At 32.0% G+C, this 22,645-nt stretch overlaps 2 protein-coding genes across 3 annotated transcripts in view; one reads left to right on the top strand and one right to left on the bottom strand.

The window, feature by feature from the left end:
- Window positions 1-22,645, bottom strand: part of LOC145944101 (uncharacterized) — a 327,150-nt gene that overhangs the window by 254,422 nt on the left and 50,083 nt on the right. Inside the window, exons 5-8 of the mRNA XM_083052145.1 lie at window positions 20,021-20,081; window positions 15,241-15,350; window positions 13,955-14,862; window positions 13,544-13,582 (exon numbers count right to left, since the gene is read on the bottom strand). Of these exons, the coding sequence (XP_082908271.1) occupies window positions 13,544-13,582; window positions 13,955-14,188 (273 nt within the window). The 5' untranslated portion in view covers window positions 14,189-14,862; window positions 15,241-15,350; window positions 20,021-20,081. The remainder of the gene's footprint in view (window positions 1-13,543; window positions 13,583-13,954; window positions 14,863-15,240; window positions 15,351-20,020; window positions 20,082-22,645) is intronic.
- The window catches only part of LOC145944068 (tachykinin-like peptides receptor 99D), an 88,740-nt gene that overhangs the window by 16,109 nt on the left and 49,986 nt on the right, over window positions 1-22,645 (top strand). The gene's annotated exons all lie outside the window — the stretch shown is intronic.

Below are 22,645 nucleotides of genomic sequence, written 5' to 3'. Positions count from 1 at the left end.
TATATACATTTATATATGTAGTGTTGTAGTTTTAATAGCCAGAGATATATATAAATATATGTAAAAAATTTTTAAATGTGGCAGTTTTCAATATTCTTTGTTTGAAATACATCTATCATCTAAATACCCCACATCTTCCGTAATTACCTCTCTTCGAGAGTAATGCTACACCGAGACAGCATTATGCACAAGTGCTTTCAGAATCAGCCCAATGTATTCACCGTAATACATCACCTCACAACGGTACCGACGTAATTTGCGCTTTAGTTGACTTTAGCCTATGCAAATCAATCGTCCCAGAGCCAATCTCGTCAAATACAATTCTCCCTTCTCCATCTCTGTCTCTGACTCTGTCTCTCTCTCTCTCTCTATCTTTCCTCGATAAATCGTGCACTAGTTTCGCCAATGACCAGAAATGGCATCTTGGCATTCAAAAGCTGAAGAAGCAATGTTTCGCGGTACCGAAGATCGCGTAAGCTCAGTCAGCATTTTAGATACTGGTATTTAGTCGCTTAGGATTACATCGTATTTCCTTTGCGTGCTGCAACGCGCGATTCGATTCACAGGCGATGAGAGACGATGTCCCGCTTTTATTTATTATCGTATATATACGACCGATGTGGGATTCGAATTCATTTATCGGAGCTCACCGCGTCGATTCAATGGTACGAGATTTACTCCCTACACGCGACCGTGTTAGTAGTCGGATTTTATGCGCTATTAAAAGGCTATTCCCCAAGTTTACAAACAGAAGGCGACCATTAATAAAATTCGTACCACGATTTTCCGAAAAAAATAATCACGACGAAAATCTCTTTATTCTCTTTCTGTACCGAAAAGTACGGTAAATGACAGTGATTTTCCGCAACATATATATATATATATATATATATATATATATATATATATATGTACAATAGCTATCCCGTGTCGCGACAGAGCAATTGCATTTATAATCAAAGAGCCAATCGTAATCACGTATAACGTATATTCCTAATCTAACAGTCATAATTGTGGATTAAAAGAATCATTATGCGTAAAGGGAATAGATAGAACTTATTATATTATATAAGATATAAGGATAAGAATTTAAGATTAAATATGGAGAGAGAGAAAGAGAGAGGAAAAGGGGATGGGATAAGGATGTGGTGGTTTACGACCCACCGAAAGTGCTTATTAAGGGAATCATCCGCAGCCGGTGTAATTGGATCCTGGGTTTTCACGAGGACGATGGTAGTTGTGCTATACCTTCTGTAAAAGCAAAGAACGAATAAAGACCGATAGTTACCTCGAAATTTCGAGCAGCAGCCTCGCGATGATATCAGTTAAGGGCAGTTAAGAGTCTTGTTTAGTTCGCTCACTATAATTTACGCTAATTTTGCTCGCTCATCGCGCCCATCGAGAATATCCGAGATTTCGCAAACGCTAGGCTCAAAATTGCGAAAACGAACGACTTTCTTTCTCCTGAATTTTATGTAATTTTTTAAGACTCGCGTGAAGATCAAAATATATATAAAGTGGGAGATGATTGTAAAATATTAATATAATCATTCTGTACGAATTTTACGCGTGATTAATTCGCATGATAAAATTTATCATAATTCTATCGAGTGAAAGTATATCGCGCGTTACTCTAGATTGCAGAGTCGCTGACGTAAAGTCAAACGAATATCTCGAAACTGCCAGGAAAGCGCCAAGTGCAGTACGACGTGGTGTAATATCAAAATTTCGAGGAGGAATAGTACCGTGAATGCGATAGATTGCTCCTAGTCGCCAACTCTGTTCTTGATGCGAAGTAAAGAAGAAACTTTACTGCCCTTCTACGTACATGTATCATATATAAGTGCGCACTCGCGCACGTAACTCGACGCAATGTAATTTCTTCATCATAAATTTTTTCGCGTACAAACTCGAATATGATTTCCAGGGACCGTTACACTTCCGATCGTTCGCGCCATCCCGGGAATTCCAAAGCAATATATGATAGATGTTTTCTCCGCAGGAGAACCGTTTCTTCCACCCGGTGGACAAGATGAACGTTTCTCCCATAGGACATAAGTAGTGTACACACAAGTCTCGCTTTTCACCAGCGGCGAAAGAAATTGCGTCCCCTATGAGAAATGTGGAATTTAATCAGGAATTGTGTGTATTAGAAAAACGACGATCATTCATCTCCCAAATATAATAAATAAGACCGGCGGTCGAAGAAGGGCGAATATTGAAAATGGGCATGTGCTACGCGCGGCATGCTTAATGATCCTTCCTCCTGAGAACTAATCGATTCACCCAACACGACGTCTTTAATTCACATCCCATGCATACCTAAAGAGAGAGAAAGAGAGAGAGGGAGGGGGACGAAAAGAGAGAAAGAGAAAATAAATGAATTAATAAATAAAAGAGAAAATTAGATACAAAAGTCGCGTAGTTGCAACAATATTCGTGTGTATAATCCTTATTTTTATCACACATTTCCTCCATTTTATTCTGATATAATATTTTCCATTTAAAATAAACGTAGCTGTTTACAATTTGTTACTCAAGAGATCGAAACGTTCAAGTGTATAACACATCGTGCGCTTCTCGGTTCGGATTTAGATTATCATCTAAAATGGCATCACTTGGTGAGTTCTTTGAGAGCGAAAAAAAAAAAAAATCTCGATCCCGATTACACATTTCGTTAGAAAATCAATTTTCGCCGAACGAGGCGAAACTATCGCATCGGAACTTTGGTGAGTAAAATGAGCCCTACTTTGCTTCTCGCCCGGCGTGACTCTTAAATATGTAAAGGTGCATAGAGGGACATACGCTAAAGTTGAAAATTGCAAAGGGATGCCGTGGGTCGTGCTGTTTAGTCTGTGATAGCTAGAATTTTAACATATTCCTGCCCAGACCTTCGACCCTCCTTCCCCTCTCTTTCTTTCCCAAGTGTGTGATAAGAGCTACCGGAAACCCCAAAAGCTTTAAAAATATGCCGCAGTATTTTCAAGCCACTTGTGACTTTCTTCCGCTTTTAACCACTTGCACAATGGACGTCGTTGTATATATGTATATCGTCATATACCCGTGTAGCGTGTAGCATGTGCATATGTCGAATCCTCGTTCGCGAGAGCAGTCGAATCGACCCGTGGATCTCACCGGTGGATTTTTATACGAAAAAAATGATGTGTTTCGTGCACTCACGGGGAATCTGTTTTGTGAATATCGCCCAACCGCGAATTTTCTGCAAATAAATGTATATTCTTTCCTGCGTGTATATGTATGAGAATGAGAGAGAGACAAAATATAGAAGAAAAAACTAGAGCAAAGGTTTGAACTTTTAGGGAGTCGCGACGTGTCAGTCAGATTTTAATGATTTGCAAATATAATTACAAAGCGCTTAACTCTACAGATTATACGAGTAACGAGCAAATATATGAACATTTTATGGGAAGACATTTTCGCACTTGTATCAATGTTGATGTAAGTATAAATATATTTTGCTTATATATAGAACAATTCTCGTTTTATAAATGCGAAAGTTTTAACAGTGTTTTTCCTCTTCGCTAAATCGACAATATTTCCGACGAAGAATTGTATTCAGAATGCTTTCTAAATACAGCCTACGGCAAGGAAATTATACTAAAACTTTGAGAAGAAAGAGCAAACTGACGCGGAATAAAATGAGAAGAAAATAGTTTGTCCACGCTGAAACATTTAAACCAATTTTCTCTTACTAAGTTAAATTAGTAAACGAATTACGCGCTATTTTCGCATTAATATTCCTATTAACATTCGTGTAAATTGAAAGGCTGCTTTCGAAAAGCTAATTTAATGTGTATTAATACGTATCAATGTACAAATATAATCAGTATGTGTTAATTATGTGCAAATTTATTTAAAATATATTATTGGATCTAATTCAGTTCTGTGCGATATCATGTATTTTGTCTAATCAACATTCTAAATATGTATGTATATATAATTTTAATGTTGCAACATATACATCGTAATGAACATAATAATGTTTACACTGTGACTATATCTATCTAACTTGTGTATAGCAAATTGACATGATTTATGGCTTTTCAATTATCCACATATAAATGCAATTGTTCAATCGAAATGAATAGGCGAAAGTTAACAACAATCACGATTGACAGATGAGCAATTTTTGACTGAAAAAATTCATATGTAAAACGTTATAATAAAACAATCACAGAATTTTAATAGAATATCAAATCTTACAATTCGCCGTTCTCGCGAATAGTTTTTTATACTATATTTCCATTTCTATGCTATACAATTATTTTGTTTTTTTCCATAATATATTTTACTTTTCACACATTCTGCACGTGTCGGCTGCAACATCAATAGTCTATGACGCACGATGTAAATCATGTGTTTTGTGCGCGTAAATTCCCTTGGGTATTTATTTATTCAATGTATAAACGTACAGAATTTAATTTGTTAGATAATTATTGACTACTATGTGTGTTTTGGTATGTTATTCCCACTATCGACTACTTTTAACATTTAACGCCGTCGATTTGCACGTCCACGATAGATATTGTCACAGTAGTCTTTGTGCAATCAGAAATTGACAAATAATAGGATTTAAAAAATAATATTTACGTATATAAGCTATTATTGTCTTATTACAAGTTATAAATGCTTAATGTAAAATAATAATTTGTATCAATCAAAATTTTATTTAAAATATATTAAATTAATTTTATGAATCAAAAATTAAAAATTCAAATTTCTACTTCTATTTATTTCTCATTAGAGATTTTATATGACTATTGTATGAATGATAAAATATTTAAATATTTTTAATTAATTAAATATTCAAATATTTCTTAAAATTCTTTTAATATTGAAATTTTATTATTTTTTCAATACACATTTCTATTTATTTTTCATATATGTATTTAAATCGATATTCATATATACAATATATATATATAATATAAAATATAAATTTTCATCTGATAGTATTATCTGATAAAAATGTTTACTTATTCTATTTTTTGTACTAAATTATAAATGATTTAATAAAAAATAATAATTTATAATAATTAAAATTCTATTTAAAATATTTAATTAATTTTAAGAATCAAAAATAAATATGTCAAATATGTATTTCTCGTTAGAAAAAAGGCACAATTAAAATAATAATCATTTCTTTTATTTTGTTCCTGTAATAAAATATTCAAATATCTTATAAATTTACATTATTTTTCTCTTACTATTCACGTCTCATTAAGTTTATGCTTAAACTCATATTAATTATTTTTAAATAAGCAATAATTACATATACTTTTTAAAATAAATGCATATTCAGATTTTGCCTCATTTTTAATTATTTTTTACTACATATAACATTTGAAATAATATTTGAAATAATACAAGAAATGAAAAATATTTGAAATATATGCAGAGAAAAACAGAGAAAAGGAAACTTTAATATTATTTTTATAATAGATAAAAACTTTGAATAATATTGTTAAAATTATTATTATTAATTTTAATTATTGCGCACTGAAAATAAATATGTCCTCCTCTATTTGTATCATCAAAATAATGAAGATTATTTTGAATAATCTAGACTTATATGCTCAGCAGTGAATGTAAGCGAACGCGCATTATTCTCGTTCAGTGCAACAACGAATTCCTCTATCGGAAGCGGCATGAGAAAAATTTGTGGAATCTTGCTGAGACGTCAAAAATTGACGTGGTCAAAAATTCATCCGTCGGAAGAATTCGCGCAAGTTCTCACCTTTTAAACGCTCGTGTGAGTGGTTTTTGATTCAATATTACAGCACGGTTTGGCAAACGTCAAGTTTACAAGACAATCGATAAATCTTGGAAACTTCAAGAGATGTACCTTGTCCGATCCTTCGTGTATTTTGTGTGTTTGTGTGCGCGCACACGCGTGTGTAAAGGTAAAGTAACGATTAATATCTAACTTAGCTATAACTAACTTGACTCTATAATTTAACTTCCGGTTAAAATCGTTGGTTATGTGCCAGGAACAGTTTAACCATGCCACCAGTTCGATAATTTGCGCTACACAAAGCCGATACCTCTCTCCGATGCCTTATTAAAATCAACAAAAGACAGGTCGCAGCATCGCGTCGTCGTTGCTTTGTTAAAGTATATTGCATGTCAATGAAGCGCGCTGAGGCTATCGTATAAAATGAAGGATTAATGGACATATAGGTACGAACGACGAAATAAATGTCGGAAAATCAATATCGAAGAGGGAGAAAGGACGTGTAATACACACATATACATATTATATACACATATCATGAAGCAGATTCGTTGAGACTCCGCAGAGACAGAGAATATGTATAATGATATCCGTAGGTTATATAACATTATCGAACGTTATTAATCGAATTTGGAATTGTTCTTGGAGATATATTCCATATACGATCGGATTAAGTGTCGATAATGTAATCGAAGTGTCGATTACGTAATCGCGACGATTGAGATACATGGAGATTACTTACGCGCGTTACGCAAGGAAGACACGCTCAAAGTAACGTAGTACGTACGAAATGTAGTTCGCGGGAAAAAAGTAATATCTCCTGTGTGTGCTACGTTATTCCATCATTGTTTGAAACGAGGGCAGGGTAGCATCTAGCATTACTACGTAAGCGGATGAAATGAAATGTGTTACGCGCACGTGTACGTGCGATACACTTTGCATGTTTCACCGCCGAATCGTAAAATGGCATTAATGATTTTCGTATTCACATTCAGATTGTAAACGCGAATTTTGCGTGTATCTCAAATTCCTATTTCCGCCACTTACCTTTTCGACCGCAACGGTATGGCGATTGCTATATGTATATGCAAAAGCGCGGGCATGAGGATTGAGGATATTCTGTGCGCCCTGGCTTTTCAACGATCTGTGTGCACGAGAAAATTTATTTCTCATATGCAACAGCTTATATAAATTGAATCTCGTAACGTTTGCAGCAAAGCTTATCGGAAGTGGCGTTTAACGCTCGCTCATATTTGATCTTTCGCGATCCGTGAAACATCCCGCGTATATCATAAATGTCACATCTATTACGCTTGAGCGATCAAGACTGCGTTTGTCTTGACGTTACAATTTCTATGAAAGCTCTTGACTGGCCACCGGAATAAAGATTTCTTTATGTAATTGCCATGGTGAATCACAAACACTTCTGGCATTTATAGCATCAAGAATACAGTCGAAACTCCCAGTTTAAACGTACAATATTTACGTAGAGTGTTGAAATTCACACAAAGCAGAAGTATAAATGGAAAAATTCATAAGTACCTACATAAATATGAAGCATTATTGTGTAGCGCTTTTAGCTCTATATATGTATGTCCGTGATTAAACTTAACAGTATATGAATAAACCAATGGCGGAGAGCCGTCTTGATTTTGTCATTAAAGTCGCCAGTCCTGGTTGGCGATATCAGAACGCATAATTTCGATAAAATCGATTCTCCGATAATTGCCGCACTACTTTTGCAAATTCAATAAGTATACGTACTTAAAGTATGATATATCATGCATAATAAAGAATGTGTCTGTGTGTATTTCCATTGTATCGAATGTCAAAGTGTCGATAAAAGATGCAAAATGATATTCCGTAAAGCTACGATAAGCCGGCTGATCGTTTGAATTGAATTCTGTATTACATGACCATTGTATTTATAATTCGCAATTATAGCAACGTGTCAATCCATGAAAAAAAAAAAATGTCACTTCTCATAAACGATTATATAATGAGTTTTGCTGCGGAGCGAGTTTATGTAGATGCAAAATGGATCTCGCGATACGAGATTCTACCGATGTTATTTATTTGTCCCGCTAACGGCATCGAGTCGATATTATATTAAAAGAGCTTATAATTGAGAGAGATTGAGCATTCGTAATTAAAATGTATTATCAATAATATATATGTATATACACACACGCGCATATATAATGTAGATATATATACGGACGCAATGCGAACAATTAATTACGTGCGACTGTAATGATTTTACGTTGCCACACGATTTGTGCGAAACATTCTACTCGAATATATCGAATAACTGGTATAAAGGCGTGCCTTTTCGGGACGACGAAATTGATCGAGTCCTTTAACATTCTACTATACGTTTCTCCTCTGTGATCACTTTTGACGTTCAAAATTATCATCGTTCCATAATTCTACAAAGCATTACTAGGATGTGGAATCTATATAACGGAGGTGACCGGCTGTCCATACCTGTGAGATGCTAATGTCCTTTGCAAGCTTGTTACAGTGAAGCAATCACGATACCAATATGCGAAACTGATAATGGAAACGAGAGATTGCATACACAAGCATATACGTAGACATTGCCGTTTCACGTCCGCGAACGCAGACGAACATATACGAATCACCATCTTTCGTTCTTAAAGAATCTTAAAGAAGAAGTCATATATAGAGGAGAGAAAGAGACGTGTGTCTCGGATTTGTTCGTGTGAAAAGCTGAATCGATTTAGTCGACAGGCATAAAACAGGCCGACGCTATCCGATGCCGCAAGTTTCGAAAGTGTTATGGTCAAAGTTTAAAACGTATTCCGTGAAAGGTTAAACGATCACACAGAGGCGTGCGCCTATCCCTAATGAACTTTATTTTAAACAAGAGGGGCGTAAACGAATTTTTATTTCAAGCTATTCTCATGAATTTTGATTACGCGGTTTTCAACGTGCTTTTCACCGGGACAGATAATAGCTTTCCTAATATAAAAAATGGGCGAAAAAGAAAATGTAATATCGACTTGCTCTCGCGCACCATAAGTTGAACTCCGCCGGCATGTATGTATGTACGTATCTCTCTGGGTCGGTCTGGCGACATGCTAAAACCATTTTCCAAGTGACATGGACCAAGTGCTTTGATCTGACTGATGGATTAGCGGCCACGGTGCTTTAATGATATCAAATCGTTAATGCTTCCAGTGTGACGTCACCGGAACCGGTATTTTTGCGTTGGCCACGCAATTCGCGCGCGTATATCCGGCACGTGTATTCGGGATACGCGTTTATACGTCAAACCGCACGCAGGGATCAACAGACAATCATAAAGTACGATCCGTTTTGTGGACAGTTAGCAAGTATGTATTCCGTGTTTGTTAGCTTTTGCTCCAAGGGTGACTCTGTCTAATTAGAGATTATCAATTTCCTTAATGCGCGATTGATCGACACACACACACTCTTCAATTATTATTCCAATGTCGTGCTTATGTATTAGGGATATTAATGATTTAGCGAGACGCTCTCTCCCCTCGGAAATCAGAAATTTAGCGTAATGTAATGATATTTTATTTGATAAATAAAAATTGCTTCTTGTATAAAAGTAATCGAGTGTCAGTAATAAAAAATATTTTTCAATTTATACACAGAGAGAATTTTTCTCTTAGAATTTACCCTGGAAATCGTAATCGTGGGACAATATAGTATATATGGAAACAATTTTATGAGAATTTTTCTGATTAATATTTATCACAATAAAAAATAATAATATCTATCACAATAAAATATAAAATATGTTTGATTAATTTTATTATATAGTTTAGTAAATAAATATTAAATAATAAAATTAAATAAATAATAAATATTAAAATATAGTTTAGTAAAATTAATCAAACATATTTTATATTTTATTGTGATAGATATTATTTTTTATTGTGATAAATATTAATCAGAGAAATTCTCATAAAATTCTTTCCATACCATATTGTCCCACGATTACCATGATTTTCAGGGTAAATTCTAAGAGTAAATTATAGAGTCCGTTTTAAAACTGCCATCAATTTCATTGCCTGTATCGAGAGATTTTGATATTCACCGACACATGCTCTAACCGCAAAAAGAGACCAAAGAAACCAAAGAATAAGACTTGATTACAAACTGCTGCTGTTTCGCTTTGGCATAGTTACGAAAGTTTCTTCTTACGCGTGAAAGAAAATCGCTCGTTCAAAAAACTTTCGAGCATCGCGATTATAAGCACAGTATCGATTCGCTCCTCACTTGCCTCGATTTCAGTAATCGTTGATTCCGCTAATTTTCCTCGTGATTTCGAAGATTTTATTAAAGATTAAAAAATAATAACTGTTGCGAAAAATACGTATAAAATCTTTCTTATCTCAACTAAGAAGAGCTAAAGAAGAATATTACACAGTTTGAAAATTTGTGTTTTCTTGTTAAAAACGGTCCCCGTTAAAATTTTTGTGTTAAATATTTAACACATTCATGTGTTAATTTAACATATTGCTGTTATGTTAATTGGACTCAAATGTTAAATTATTAAAACAACTAAAAAAAAGTGTAAAAATAACACAATGTATATCTATTTTTAATTTTACACAATAAATATGTTCCGTATTATTAGTGACAAGATTTATCTGTTAAAATTTACAGAAAAAAAATGTTAATTTTACTTTATAATATAAGTGGGGGTGATAAAATGTAAAATTAACAATTTTTTTAGTTAATTTTTACATTAAAACTATGTTAATTTTACACAAAATTTATTTTAAGTTTATTTGAAGTTTGCATTTATTTTATGTTAAAATATTAACACAATATTCGTGTCACCATTTAACATATCCGTATTATGTTAAATTAACACAACAATTTCTGTGGACCGTTTGGGATATTGGTACAGGTGATATTTGTTAAATTTAACACAAATTTTTCAACTGTGTATAATATCTTATGAGAAATAAGTTCTCGTGTGATAAGTGCTATTATGTGTGTGTTATTCAATTTTAATATAACTGTATGATCAGATGAATGATTATCCTATGATTATTTTACAGTGAATGTGAAAACTTATTTGGATGAGCGACATAAAGAAGTAATGTACATTTTTCTCCATGTCGATCCCAGATGGAAGTTAAAGATCGATCGACTTAACTTCTTCAACGACAGACCGTTCCTTCTTTTTTTTGCTTTCCGTCCGCTGAATCGTTCCCGAAACGAGCGACTTTTTGGGCCATCAAATTCAACTTTTTGCTCATTAATTTTCGTACTAAAATCTCGTGTAATGGCCACGCTCCCATAGCATATTATAATAAAAGCAAAAAAAGAGAAACTCAAAATAAATGCATCTTTAATTTTGAGAATTTCTCTTATGTATTTCTAACCAATGCAATTTAATTGTGTGTGTCTTCAGATGGTTTACTATGTATATTAAAATTATATATATAATTTTAAATTAAATTAAAAACGCCTTTAACTTCTATCTCGTTATTAATATTAATTTGTTGATTATAAGAAAAAAAAAATATAATTTTAATTTAATGATTATAGTATTTAATGTCATTAAAATTATATATAGGTATATACATATATATGTATATATGTATATGAAATTGTTATATAATATTATATTATTATAATATAATTTATTATATTAATATATAATTTTATTATACATATATTAAATTTTATTAAAATACAATATAATTTACTATATACAATTATATATAATATTATTATATTTTTTTTCATACATACAATAAATCAATATTAATGACAAGAGCGCGGTTAAGGCATTTCCAATTTATCGGACTTTAAATTATCATAGAAATTATAATATACTTATTAATATACTGAAATGCGTTTTGGAGCGAATATTCATCGGTCGTGAATTTCTGATTAATGTCAACTTAGCAAGAATGTGCGAAGTAGTCGACTCGCGTAAAATCGGGTGATTCTTACGTTTTATGATTCTCTCGAGTCCCCTCTTCCACTTTGCCGAATAGTTCTTTGCTCGCGATCGGGATCGGATAAATCTTACTTTCACGATGGGGACTAGAATCTAAAATGATCGTTTTTTAAGATTAAGATGGAATCTTTCATGACGTAAACAGCTGATTTATCAATAAAGAGTTGTGTAATTTTTGCATTATATGTATTTACATACTCTTCGTTATCTTCGCTTGCAAAATACCTATAAAACACGACCGAGACCGAGAGAGATGTTTTGACGCGCCTGATTATAAAATATATATTTTTAAATGCGGGTAATAACCAGATAATTCACATCCGTGGCACTAAAGTCCATCCATCTTAATTTCAGTAGATTAGAAAAAACCATAAGACTGTTCATTAATTATATTTTCGCGCATTAATCATTGCCAATTTTTTATTTCCTGCGTCCCTATTAATTATTTAATATGTGTCTCTAATTAATATGTGTGTTCTTGTTATGCAACTTGTATGATTACGAGAAAGTGTATAACGAGGAAAAAATATGAATATACCAATAATAAAATATCTTTACTATCTCGCATATTTATTTTTACGGTGAAATGTTATAGCTTCGTATATTAGTCTCGATTCTATACCTATATACATTCTTTTTAAATCAATTACAGAGATGTTAAGCAAGAAATGTTACAGTTGTAAGATGAATCAATTTCAGACGAGACATCGCGTCAAAAGCATAAACTTTATCCATTCCATTATGAGTCACCGACGTGTATATATCACTGACGCAAATCATAAATATGAAGTACCTACATATGCTATCAAAGACACATAACTGTGCGAGATAGATTCCAATTTGGAAACTTCCCGCCAAAGTTCGCGATGGAACGGTCTCGCCCATAGATATTCCAGGGGAGATTGCCGTGTCTTATCTATCGTAAAGGTATTATTATTAGTGTGATGGTGCTATTTAAGATTCTCCTCGTGCGACTTCTTACCGAGTTTTCATCCCCAACGGCACATATTTTTTTCGACTCTCGTCTTACGTATTGCTCGTATATCACGATGAAATCTATCGGTACGATTCTACATCGCCCGAAGGCGGAAATTATACGAAAATTACGCGCGTCTATTTCGCTTTGACTACGTTGCTTTGACTCCTACGCGTTCTAACTAAGTCACCCACGCGATCCGTAATATTATAACCCAGTGTTTGTATTCGATATAAAGTTTAGTAGTGAGATAGTTTTCGATAACTATAATTGTTTTATGTCGCGATCAAAATGCCGTGCGAACGGTTAATGGAGCAGGCCGCGATCGATATTGAATCGTTCCTTCCGGTCCTACTGCTGCTTGCCAGTTGCGATGTGATATTTTCACACGACATAGAAGAAATACAGAACTACATTTTAAGCCGACTGCTATCATATGATCCGTGCAATGTGCTATCACTTTCGGTGTATAGTGCCGATGAAATATCCTATTTCATGCAGCCCGTGCAAAAAGAAAAGATTCATACGCTTAAACCTATCGAATTTCTACCTTGCGCAAAACTTTGTTTACCTTTGCGCCGCACCGGTCTGATATAAAAAAAAGTGTCAATCATGCACTCGGGGTTTTTACATGAAAATTTTAATTTAATAAAATAATCTTTATAAGAAAAGATAAAAAACATACGCCAAATACATAACAGAATACTCAAACTTGTATGCAACAAATTTAAATTAGAAATTTAATTATCATAGAAATTTAAAAAAGCGAAATATTAAAATATATACTTATATGTAGTTGGCGGTTTTTATCATAAAACAACTATTTGTCACTTACCGATCGATGTGCAGCAAAGTTGATGACATTGAAGTTAATCTGAAACATACAAACAAAAAATCCAAATTGTAGCAACACGCAAAATAATTAATATTTCAAAAAATTATTATTGTACACATTGAGTTTTTTATTTGATGCGTACAACACAATAAACAGATTAAAATAATAATTTTCTAGATGTTGAAAAGACTCTATAATTCTTTAATAACTCTGTATAAAAGTTATAATCCTTTAAAAGTAGAAACTTTTACCAGATTTTAGCTTTTATGTAAAAGTCTTTTTCTCTCATTTTTTTCTCTAATTATCTCTGGTTTAATCAAACAAATCAAACTATATGATTAATCGCAAAATTTAAATTTTAAATTACACTTACGCAATTAATAAACATCTAATGTATAAATAATAAATTACCTCAGGATTGCTCCGCCGGTGCCCGATGCTTCCTAAGCCTGCTCCTCCTCTCAGATTGCCAGGTTCCGTTGACGCACGACACTTTAAACGGCACTCCCGCACTTGGACGCACGAGACTTTAAACGGCACTCCCGCATCGGACGCGCGATATTTTAAAACAGCATTCGCGCACTTAAACGCGCGATGCTTTACACGACCCGAAATCCGCGATCGCGAAGCAATACCCCGTTTCATGCGAGGATTGCACTTCGAATCAACGATATAATTTCGAGCAAGACTTAAGCCTGAAGCAGAAGATGGAATTAATAAATAGAATTAACATCTGGATTTTTGTCTCAGAGCATATTCGGATCTCAGAAATGACTCTCAAAATCATTTAAACATTTATTATGATATCATAGCTACTTATAAATGCAATAAGAAAGAAAAATACTATTTCCGATCATCTAGACAATCTAAGAAATGAGATATTAATTTCTCGTCGCGTGCAAAAGTCGCGCTAAGTTGTTCTAATTGTAAGTTTATCAAAGCAGCTCGTGCAAAAAGAAAAGTTCCATACGCGCGCCTAAACCTATCGAATTTTTACCTCGCGCAAAATTTTGTTTACCTTCGCACTGGTCCGATATAAAAAAAGTGTCAAACATGTACACGGTTTTCACATGAAATTTTTAATTTAATAAAATAATCTTTATAAGAAAAAGTAAAAACATACACCGAATACATATAACAAAATACTCAACTTATACGCGACAAATTTAAATTGAAAATTTAAATATTACAGAAATTTAAAAAAGCAAAATATTAAAATATATTTATATGTAGTTGGTGATTTTTATCATAAAACAAATATTTGTAACTCACGAATCGATGTGCAACAGCGGAGTTGATGGCATTGAAGTTACGTTGATCTGTAACATATAAATAAAAGATCCAAATTATTGTAGCAACACTCAAAATAATTAATATTTCAAAATATTGTAATTGTATACATTGAATTTTATATTTGATAGGGTAGGTTACACAACAATAAACAGATTAGAGGAATAATTTTATAAATGTTGAAAAACTGTACTAATAACTCTTTAATAACTCTGTATAAAAGCTATAATCCTCTAAAAGTAGAAACTTTTACAAGATTTAATAGCTTTTACATAAAAGTCTTTTTCTTTAATTCTCTCTGGTTTAAATAATCTAAATAAAAATGTAATTACATGATTTAATCGAGTAATTTAAATCGCACTTACGCAATTAATAAATATCTAATACATAAATATTAAATTACTCACCTCAGAATTATTCCGCCGATGCCCGATGCTTCCTAAGCCTGCTCCTCCTCTCAGATTGTCAGGTCCATTGTACTTCGAATCGACGAGATAATTTCGAGCAAGAGTTAAGCCTGAAAAATGAAAGAAGATGAAATTAATAAATAGAATTTAATTAATACATAGAATATTAATAGAACTGATCTCCCGATTCTTATCTCAAACTATATTCGAATCTCATTGTCAGAGTGAACTTTCGAACGTTTAAACATTTATTATGATATCATAGCTACTTATAAATGCGATGAGAGAGAAAAATATATAATTATTTCCGATCATTTAGAATCTAAGAAATGAGGTATTAACTTTTCGTCGCGCACAAAAATCATGCTAAGTTTTTCTAACCAGTTCATCAAAACAAAACATATATGTCTTTAAAATAGGAAAAAAAGGCCGGTATCATTGATATATGTATAAAACAAGAAACGGGACGAGGACCTTTTTACCTTTATCGAAAAATCGATCGACTCTAACCGATTCAGGCAGAACCATTTGTCGAAGCAGAGCATGCTCTTATTGAACGTTGTCCAGCAATGTCTCAATAAGATATGCCATCGGCATCGGAAGTGCGATCGTCAGCTACAATATGAGTGCGAAAGGAAATACTGATAAAAGGTCTTCTAAGGTTTAAAAAACCATTAACTTGGGTACTTGGCTTCCCCTTCAGGAAAAATCTTTTATTGACAATTATGTTTTTAATTTAAATGTTTTTAATTTAGATATTTTTATTATAACAAATTCAAACCTTTACTTAGTATCCAAAATAATTCGAATTATAAGTAATTATAATATTAATTATAGACGCATTAAATATTACAAATGCTGTATAATAAATGTGTAATTGCTGAATTATAGCGATAACATCTACGATTATGTTAAGTCTCATGTATATAGTCAGCATTTTATCTTTTATAACTATTATAATTATTAAATATAATTATAATTTTATCTTTTTGGCCATTTAATTACAATGATTTAGAATATAATAATTTAGGATATTGCCAATAATTTTCCACCATTTGTTGGATTGTATGGCTATGCATACATAGTATATTATATTATATTATATTATATTGTCCGCGCGAATATAAACATTTTTTGCTTTCGAGAAACAAATGTCAAACATTCTTCCATTCTTAAATAAAATTTTTCATTAAACATTTCATACACGTATTTATATTATTAAATATTTTAACGTGTGTGACAGAAAGTAACCACGTTCCTTCATATCATTTCACAAGTTAATTAATTTCAGAATAATTTAACTGTTACCATCCAACAGATATACATATGTGTGTGCATGCCGACGTAAACTTGCATCGAAGAATTTACAATCGGGAGAAGGCAGCTTTTGAGCGGCGCAAACATGCGAGAAATACAATGGAGGGCTGCAGCATTACAATAGCCGTGTAACTATGCGCGTTAGAGACCGCAGTTTCTAAAGAGAGGAGCTCCATCACGAAGGACGAACATACGAGCATACACGCGGGCCGCAGATCCGTTGGGAGATGTGTTTTTGTGAGATGCACACTATAGGCATGACGATCGAAGCTTTACGCCATCGACGGCAAAATCGCTTCGCTACTCATATTGCGAAGCTGCCATTTCCCAGTGGATGCCGTGGGTTTACTGTTCCGTATATAGCTTTTCCGGGTTCCCGCTTATTTAGTCACAAGTCATAAGCTGCAGGCGATAGCGGGCCATAGTAACTTCTCATTTAAATGTTATTTCCGTTTGCTGGGACGCGCGTAGGCCGGCATGAATATGCATCGTGGGAAATAGACGAATTTTTACTGCCGCGCGAGAGGAAGTCAATATTTCTCTCGTCACGAGTTACTACAGTAAGCCTACCGCGCGAAAGATCGGAATCAATGAAATAAATCGATTTTAACGTAGATCGGAATAAGAAAAATCAGACAGTATCGATGAAGATCGTCTCCTAGCAAATTTACATTAATGATAATAATTGATTTATTTAAAAAATTTTGTTGTTAGAAGAAAAATTTTTTTTAACTGAGATGTATTGGTTATTATATGCTAATCGTTTCACAGAGTTTATCATAATAATAATCGTTTCAAGCCAAACATTACTTCAATTCTGGTTGATTCGAACGCACGTGTTGCAAGAGTTCTTCTCTAATAACTCCAGCCGAACATAATATCCCTCGTACACGCTTTCGTGTATTATTACATGACAGAATTTATGCTTATCTCAAACATCACCTTCGTGCAGGCCTGTTGAATGGAAGAAGAGTCTCATCGCGTATGAACGATGCAGCCGTAAATCCGTGAATTTCCCATGAGAATTTATGATATCAGATACACGAGAAGAATTTCTAAATAAATCTACGCACACACAGAGTTATTCACCTTTCTTTCTCTCTGCTATACGACGTATAATTTAGCTAATTAGGGTTCCTCGATTAGCCAGAGCGATGCGTTTTCATTAATGAGATACGCAAATCGAGGGAGTAATTATTATCGCTCTTCATTAATCATCGGCCGTAAGATGATCGATCCTGAATGACAAATGGTCATAAAGCATTTTGATACCAACATCGCGAAGCTTGGTAATTGACGTCTTACGACTTTTCGATACGCGAGAGAAAAGAGATTTTTTGGCGTCGTCGTTTTATTTATGTCAACCATAACGAGCGTCTTATTTGTGTTGTACAATTATTAATTATTCAACGTAACGTTTCACCAGCTTTAGCAGTAATGCCGAATTCATTAACAACAATTACGACTGTTATTATTTACATTCACTTGTATTCTCGAGAATTATATCAAACAAACGAGGCAAGATTGAATTATTTTCAAATAAATCGTATGATTCGATAATCAATGCGACGAGTTAATTATACATATAGCGGCAGGTGTAATTAAAAACGAAAGTGTCGATCAATCTCTTTAACGTCAATTTTATGTTAAAGCTCTTTTTTATTTTTCTCTTCTCGCTTTTAAAGCAATTTCTTATGAAAGTAAATGACAAGTCGCGCTCTTTTATCATTTTTGTGAGATAATATTAATATAACCGATTATAAATTATTATATATTAAAATGTTTTTGATTCAAGTCGAAAAAATATTGTCACGCAAATTTTATTTTTGAAACATATTTCAATATGTTCCAAAACTAATTTCAAACCGATGTCAGTGCAACTGATATTATTTAATTGAATCGCGTAAACTTCTGTACAAAAAATTTAATTTGAATTCTGTCTCTGATTTCACTTCCACGTAAATATTCATTAACATCGTTATTTCGATTTATTTTTGCTCAATTTTCAGTTGTTTTTTTTTCGCTTTTAAGGATTCCCAATTATTATCTGAAAATTGGCACGTAGACGTTTATCCAAAAATCTCGAATGTAAGCCCCATCTAAAGATAAATCTATCACTTTTATCAGTGTTCCACGATTTTCCCGGAAGAAAGTCTCGAGCTCTTCGTGCTTTTATAACTCATTAGCGCAGCGTCGACCTTTATCGTTATAGCGTCGAGGACGATATTGAAAAATTGGAAATCCCATATTGGCAGGCCATCAATGAACTATCCATAACCGACTTCACGTAAGTCGTGGCAACGACAGAACCGAAAATCGCCATGCTTAATAATTCTCAAACGTTCGTTTTGTGAATCATTATCAGATTTCCATTAACCTGGCAAATTCCACCACGAGAGATCGAATTCGAATATATGATAATTATTATATAAATATACAATTAATATATAATTAATATATGACTAATTTATTAATAACTTATTGTTCTAATCCCGGATTTGTTTTGCTTGCAAAATAAGTTTAAAAAATCATTAAAAAATAATCCAAAGTCCATATTGCTACAAAAGTAAACCATATTAATGTAATTAATTAATCTACGATTTTGATATTAAATTTTTCGCTAAAATAAATTTAATTTATCCCTTTCTAAAAAAGGCATGTTAAGTCGATTCTCACAAGTATTGTTGATACGATGCTGATTGGCTGCCTTGATTCGCGTTGTGCTTTATATTCGTAGCATCGAGAGGCTGTCATCGCGAGGGTTAGCAGTTTGACAGTTTGTTCAAAATAAAATTAAATAAAATAATATAATATGTTTGAAATAATATTTTATAAAACTTTAAACTCGATTAATATTTTTGACAGTTACCAGCTGATTTCTGTCAAAAAATATTAATCGTGGATAAGACATTATAACAATATATTTACAACATATTACTATTTTAATTTTTTACCATATTATTATTTTAAAATTTAATTAGCAAATTAACGCTTTTAATATTCTTTTGACAGAAATCAACTGATAACTATCAAAAATATTAATCGAGTTTAAAGTAGGTATACTGTAACATATTATTTAAAACATTATTTTATTTTATTTTATTTTGAACAAACCCTGTTAAACTACTAACCCTCGCGATGACAGGCTCTCGATGCTATACGAATATAACGCACAATGCGAATCGAAACAGTTAATCAGCATCGGAAAAGATGCACCAATACTTGCAAGAATCGACTTAACGTGACTTTTTTAGAAAGGAATGTTATAATATTTTAAATTCGATTAATATTTTTGACAATTATCAGAGCTGATTTTTGTCAAAAAATATTAATCGCGGATAAGATATTATAATATATTATTTAAAACATATGTTACTATTTTAATATTTTCAACATATTATATATACCCCCATTACCGCTATAGAAATATTATAAAATATAAAATAAACAATTTCTCACTCACCGATACTTTACACGGCACTCCCGACACGACGCGTGAATCGCACTGTGTATCGCAATGCTACCTGTAACAAATAAAATACATACATATATTAGAATAATCTTATTATTGCGCATTATAACACAATATAAATATGTAAGCTAGAATTAACGATAGATATATCCACGGATCGCAACATATTCGCTCGCGCGAAAACAGATTAAGTTGGGTTATGTTGGCAAGAGATTTTGCATCGAATTTTTCGCAAAATATTCGTTTCGAACAATTACGACTACATATTAACGTTGAAATTATGATATGCGATTGATAAATATTACAATACAAAGGTTAGAAATCGTTTCTAACGATTATGCTTACTAATTAATCACAACAGGACGCAGCTCGAACTGCCTGATACTCGCGGTGTTTCGGTAATGGCCGAAGCTACAAACATCGGCAACTTCATTCTAATAGCGCGCGCGCGATACTATATCCATGACTTATATATAATATTAATAATTAATTAAAACTCGAAAGAGATTCGTTCGAAAAGATATAGCTTTAAAAGATATAGAAAGAAAAAATATTAATCGAAAATAAGGTATTATAACATATTATTTACAACATTACTATTTTATAACTTTTACCATATTATTATTTTAAAATTTAGTTAGCAAATCATAACATACACAATATAAATATAAATTTAAGCTAGAATATTTAATTAGCAAATTTTCGCTTTATTAATATTTTTGATAAAAATCAACTGATTAAAGCGTTAATTTGATAATTAATTTTAAAATAATAATATGTTATAAAAATTAAAATAATGTTTTAAATAATATGTTATAATACTTTAAACACAATTAATATTTTTGACAGTTATCAGCTGATTTCTGTCAAAAAATATTAATCAAGAATAAGGTATTATAACATATTATTTACAATATATAACTATTTTAATTTTTTACCATATTATTATTTTAAAATTTAATTAGCAAATTAACGCTTTAATCAGCTGATTTCTGTGAAAAAATATTAATCGAGTTTAAACAAACATTATATTATTTTTTTTTAAATATCATTCGTTTTAATATAAAATCGAAGAATGGCGTGCGCGTAAGCGCGCACTTGTGTTGTTCTAGTAAATTTAAAATTACTGTGTAATCGAGTAATAACTTTTAGTAATAAAGTAATAAATAAATAATGTAACAAAGTTATAAAGTTGCTGACTTCATGCTTGCTTCGTCGTTTTTTTTTTTGTTGATCATTAGTTGCTCTTTTATAGCACGCACTTGTAAAAACATAATTCATTACACCGCGTGCACTAATCAATGAATAGAATAATTGCATGGCACTTAGCATAATATTCTCAACATAACACATTTTATTTCATAATATGTATCAAAATATTTATAATATAAGTAAAATATTTATAATATAATTATAATATAAGTTATAAATGTAAATTACAATAATGACTGTACTTATTAATTAAACATATTGCAATAACACTTGATTCAATGCATTTTACATATTTGTGATATTTTGTTAATGACTATATTAAATTTAAAAATTATATCAACTTTATCTCAATACTGCACGATATTATGCGATATTATGCGAGTTAATATTTACTTGAGATATTCTATATTTACAACTAGATTCACAAAAATTAATTAATTTTGTGGATTAATAACATAATTCAACGAAAAAAAAACCACAAAAAAGAGTATCATTTTCAGTTTTTATGTGGTAATGATTATGATTTATAAAATATTCATAATTAAATATGGAGTAGATTATGAACTAGGTTATTGAGTCTATTAAACTACATAAAAAATTTTTTTGACAGTTGATAGTTCTAATATTTAATTTTGATTGCAATAAAATGTTTCTAACACGTCATATACGGTAACTATAACATGATAAAATACATTGAAATAGATTAGAACCGCAAATTTCTCAAAATGACGTAATAAGGCAATTTGGAGACCGAAAACATATTCAGCGTCAACAAAATTGTAGGAAATGATCATTCTCTTTCTTGTGTATTAAAAAAAAAATTATTTCTTAAACAGTTCTTTTATTAAATTGTATGGCCGCCAATTTTAATAATCGTAGAAAATAATCACGTTAAAGAAATATTACAGTTATGAGTAATATTACAATATTACGGAGTACCTTGCGACGTTTTCTGCTCGTTCAAGTCTCGCTATGAATGACAACAGTAGCGCGCTATTGTTGCCATTCAAGCGGCGAGATTGAAGCGAACAAAAAACATCATGAGACGTTCCATATTTCGCTCTGAAACATTATTTCTTGCGATTATTAAAATTAACAATGATCAATCCGCGTGATTAATTAATTAATTTTTGGAATTATTGTGTCTCAATCACATACTACAATAAAATTGTCGATGTAATTTTCGAATTTCTCAGTTATTATAATATATTTAATATTGCAGTTATATAAAACACAATAATTTGAACTTTACTGCATTAATTAATAAGTACAATCATTTATTGTGTGATCCTATATATTTTAATATATATAATATATATTATAAAATATATTTATGTTAGGAATGTGTGCTATCGTCGTATTTTGATGATTAATGCGCGTACGATCGTAATTAATCGTGTTTTT

This window comes from Prenolepis imparis, unplaced genomic scaffold (genome assembly GCF_030444845.1).
Source record: "Prenolepis imparis isolate NDT839.2.m4 unplaced genomic scaffold, iyPreImpa1.0 SCAF_1, whole genome shotgun sequence".
NCBI lineage: Eukaryota > Metazoa > Arthropoda > Insecta > Hymenoptera > Formicidae > Prenolepis > Prenolepis imparis.
Note: the sequence above shows the minus strand (reverse complement) of the source record. Positions and strands in the feature narration are given on the sequence as shown.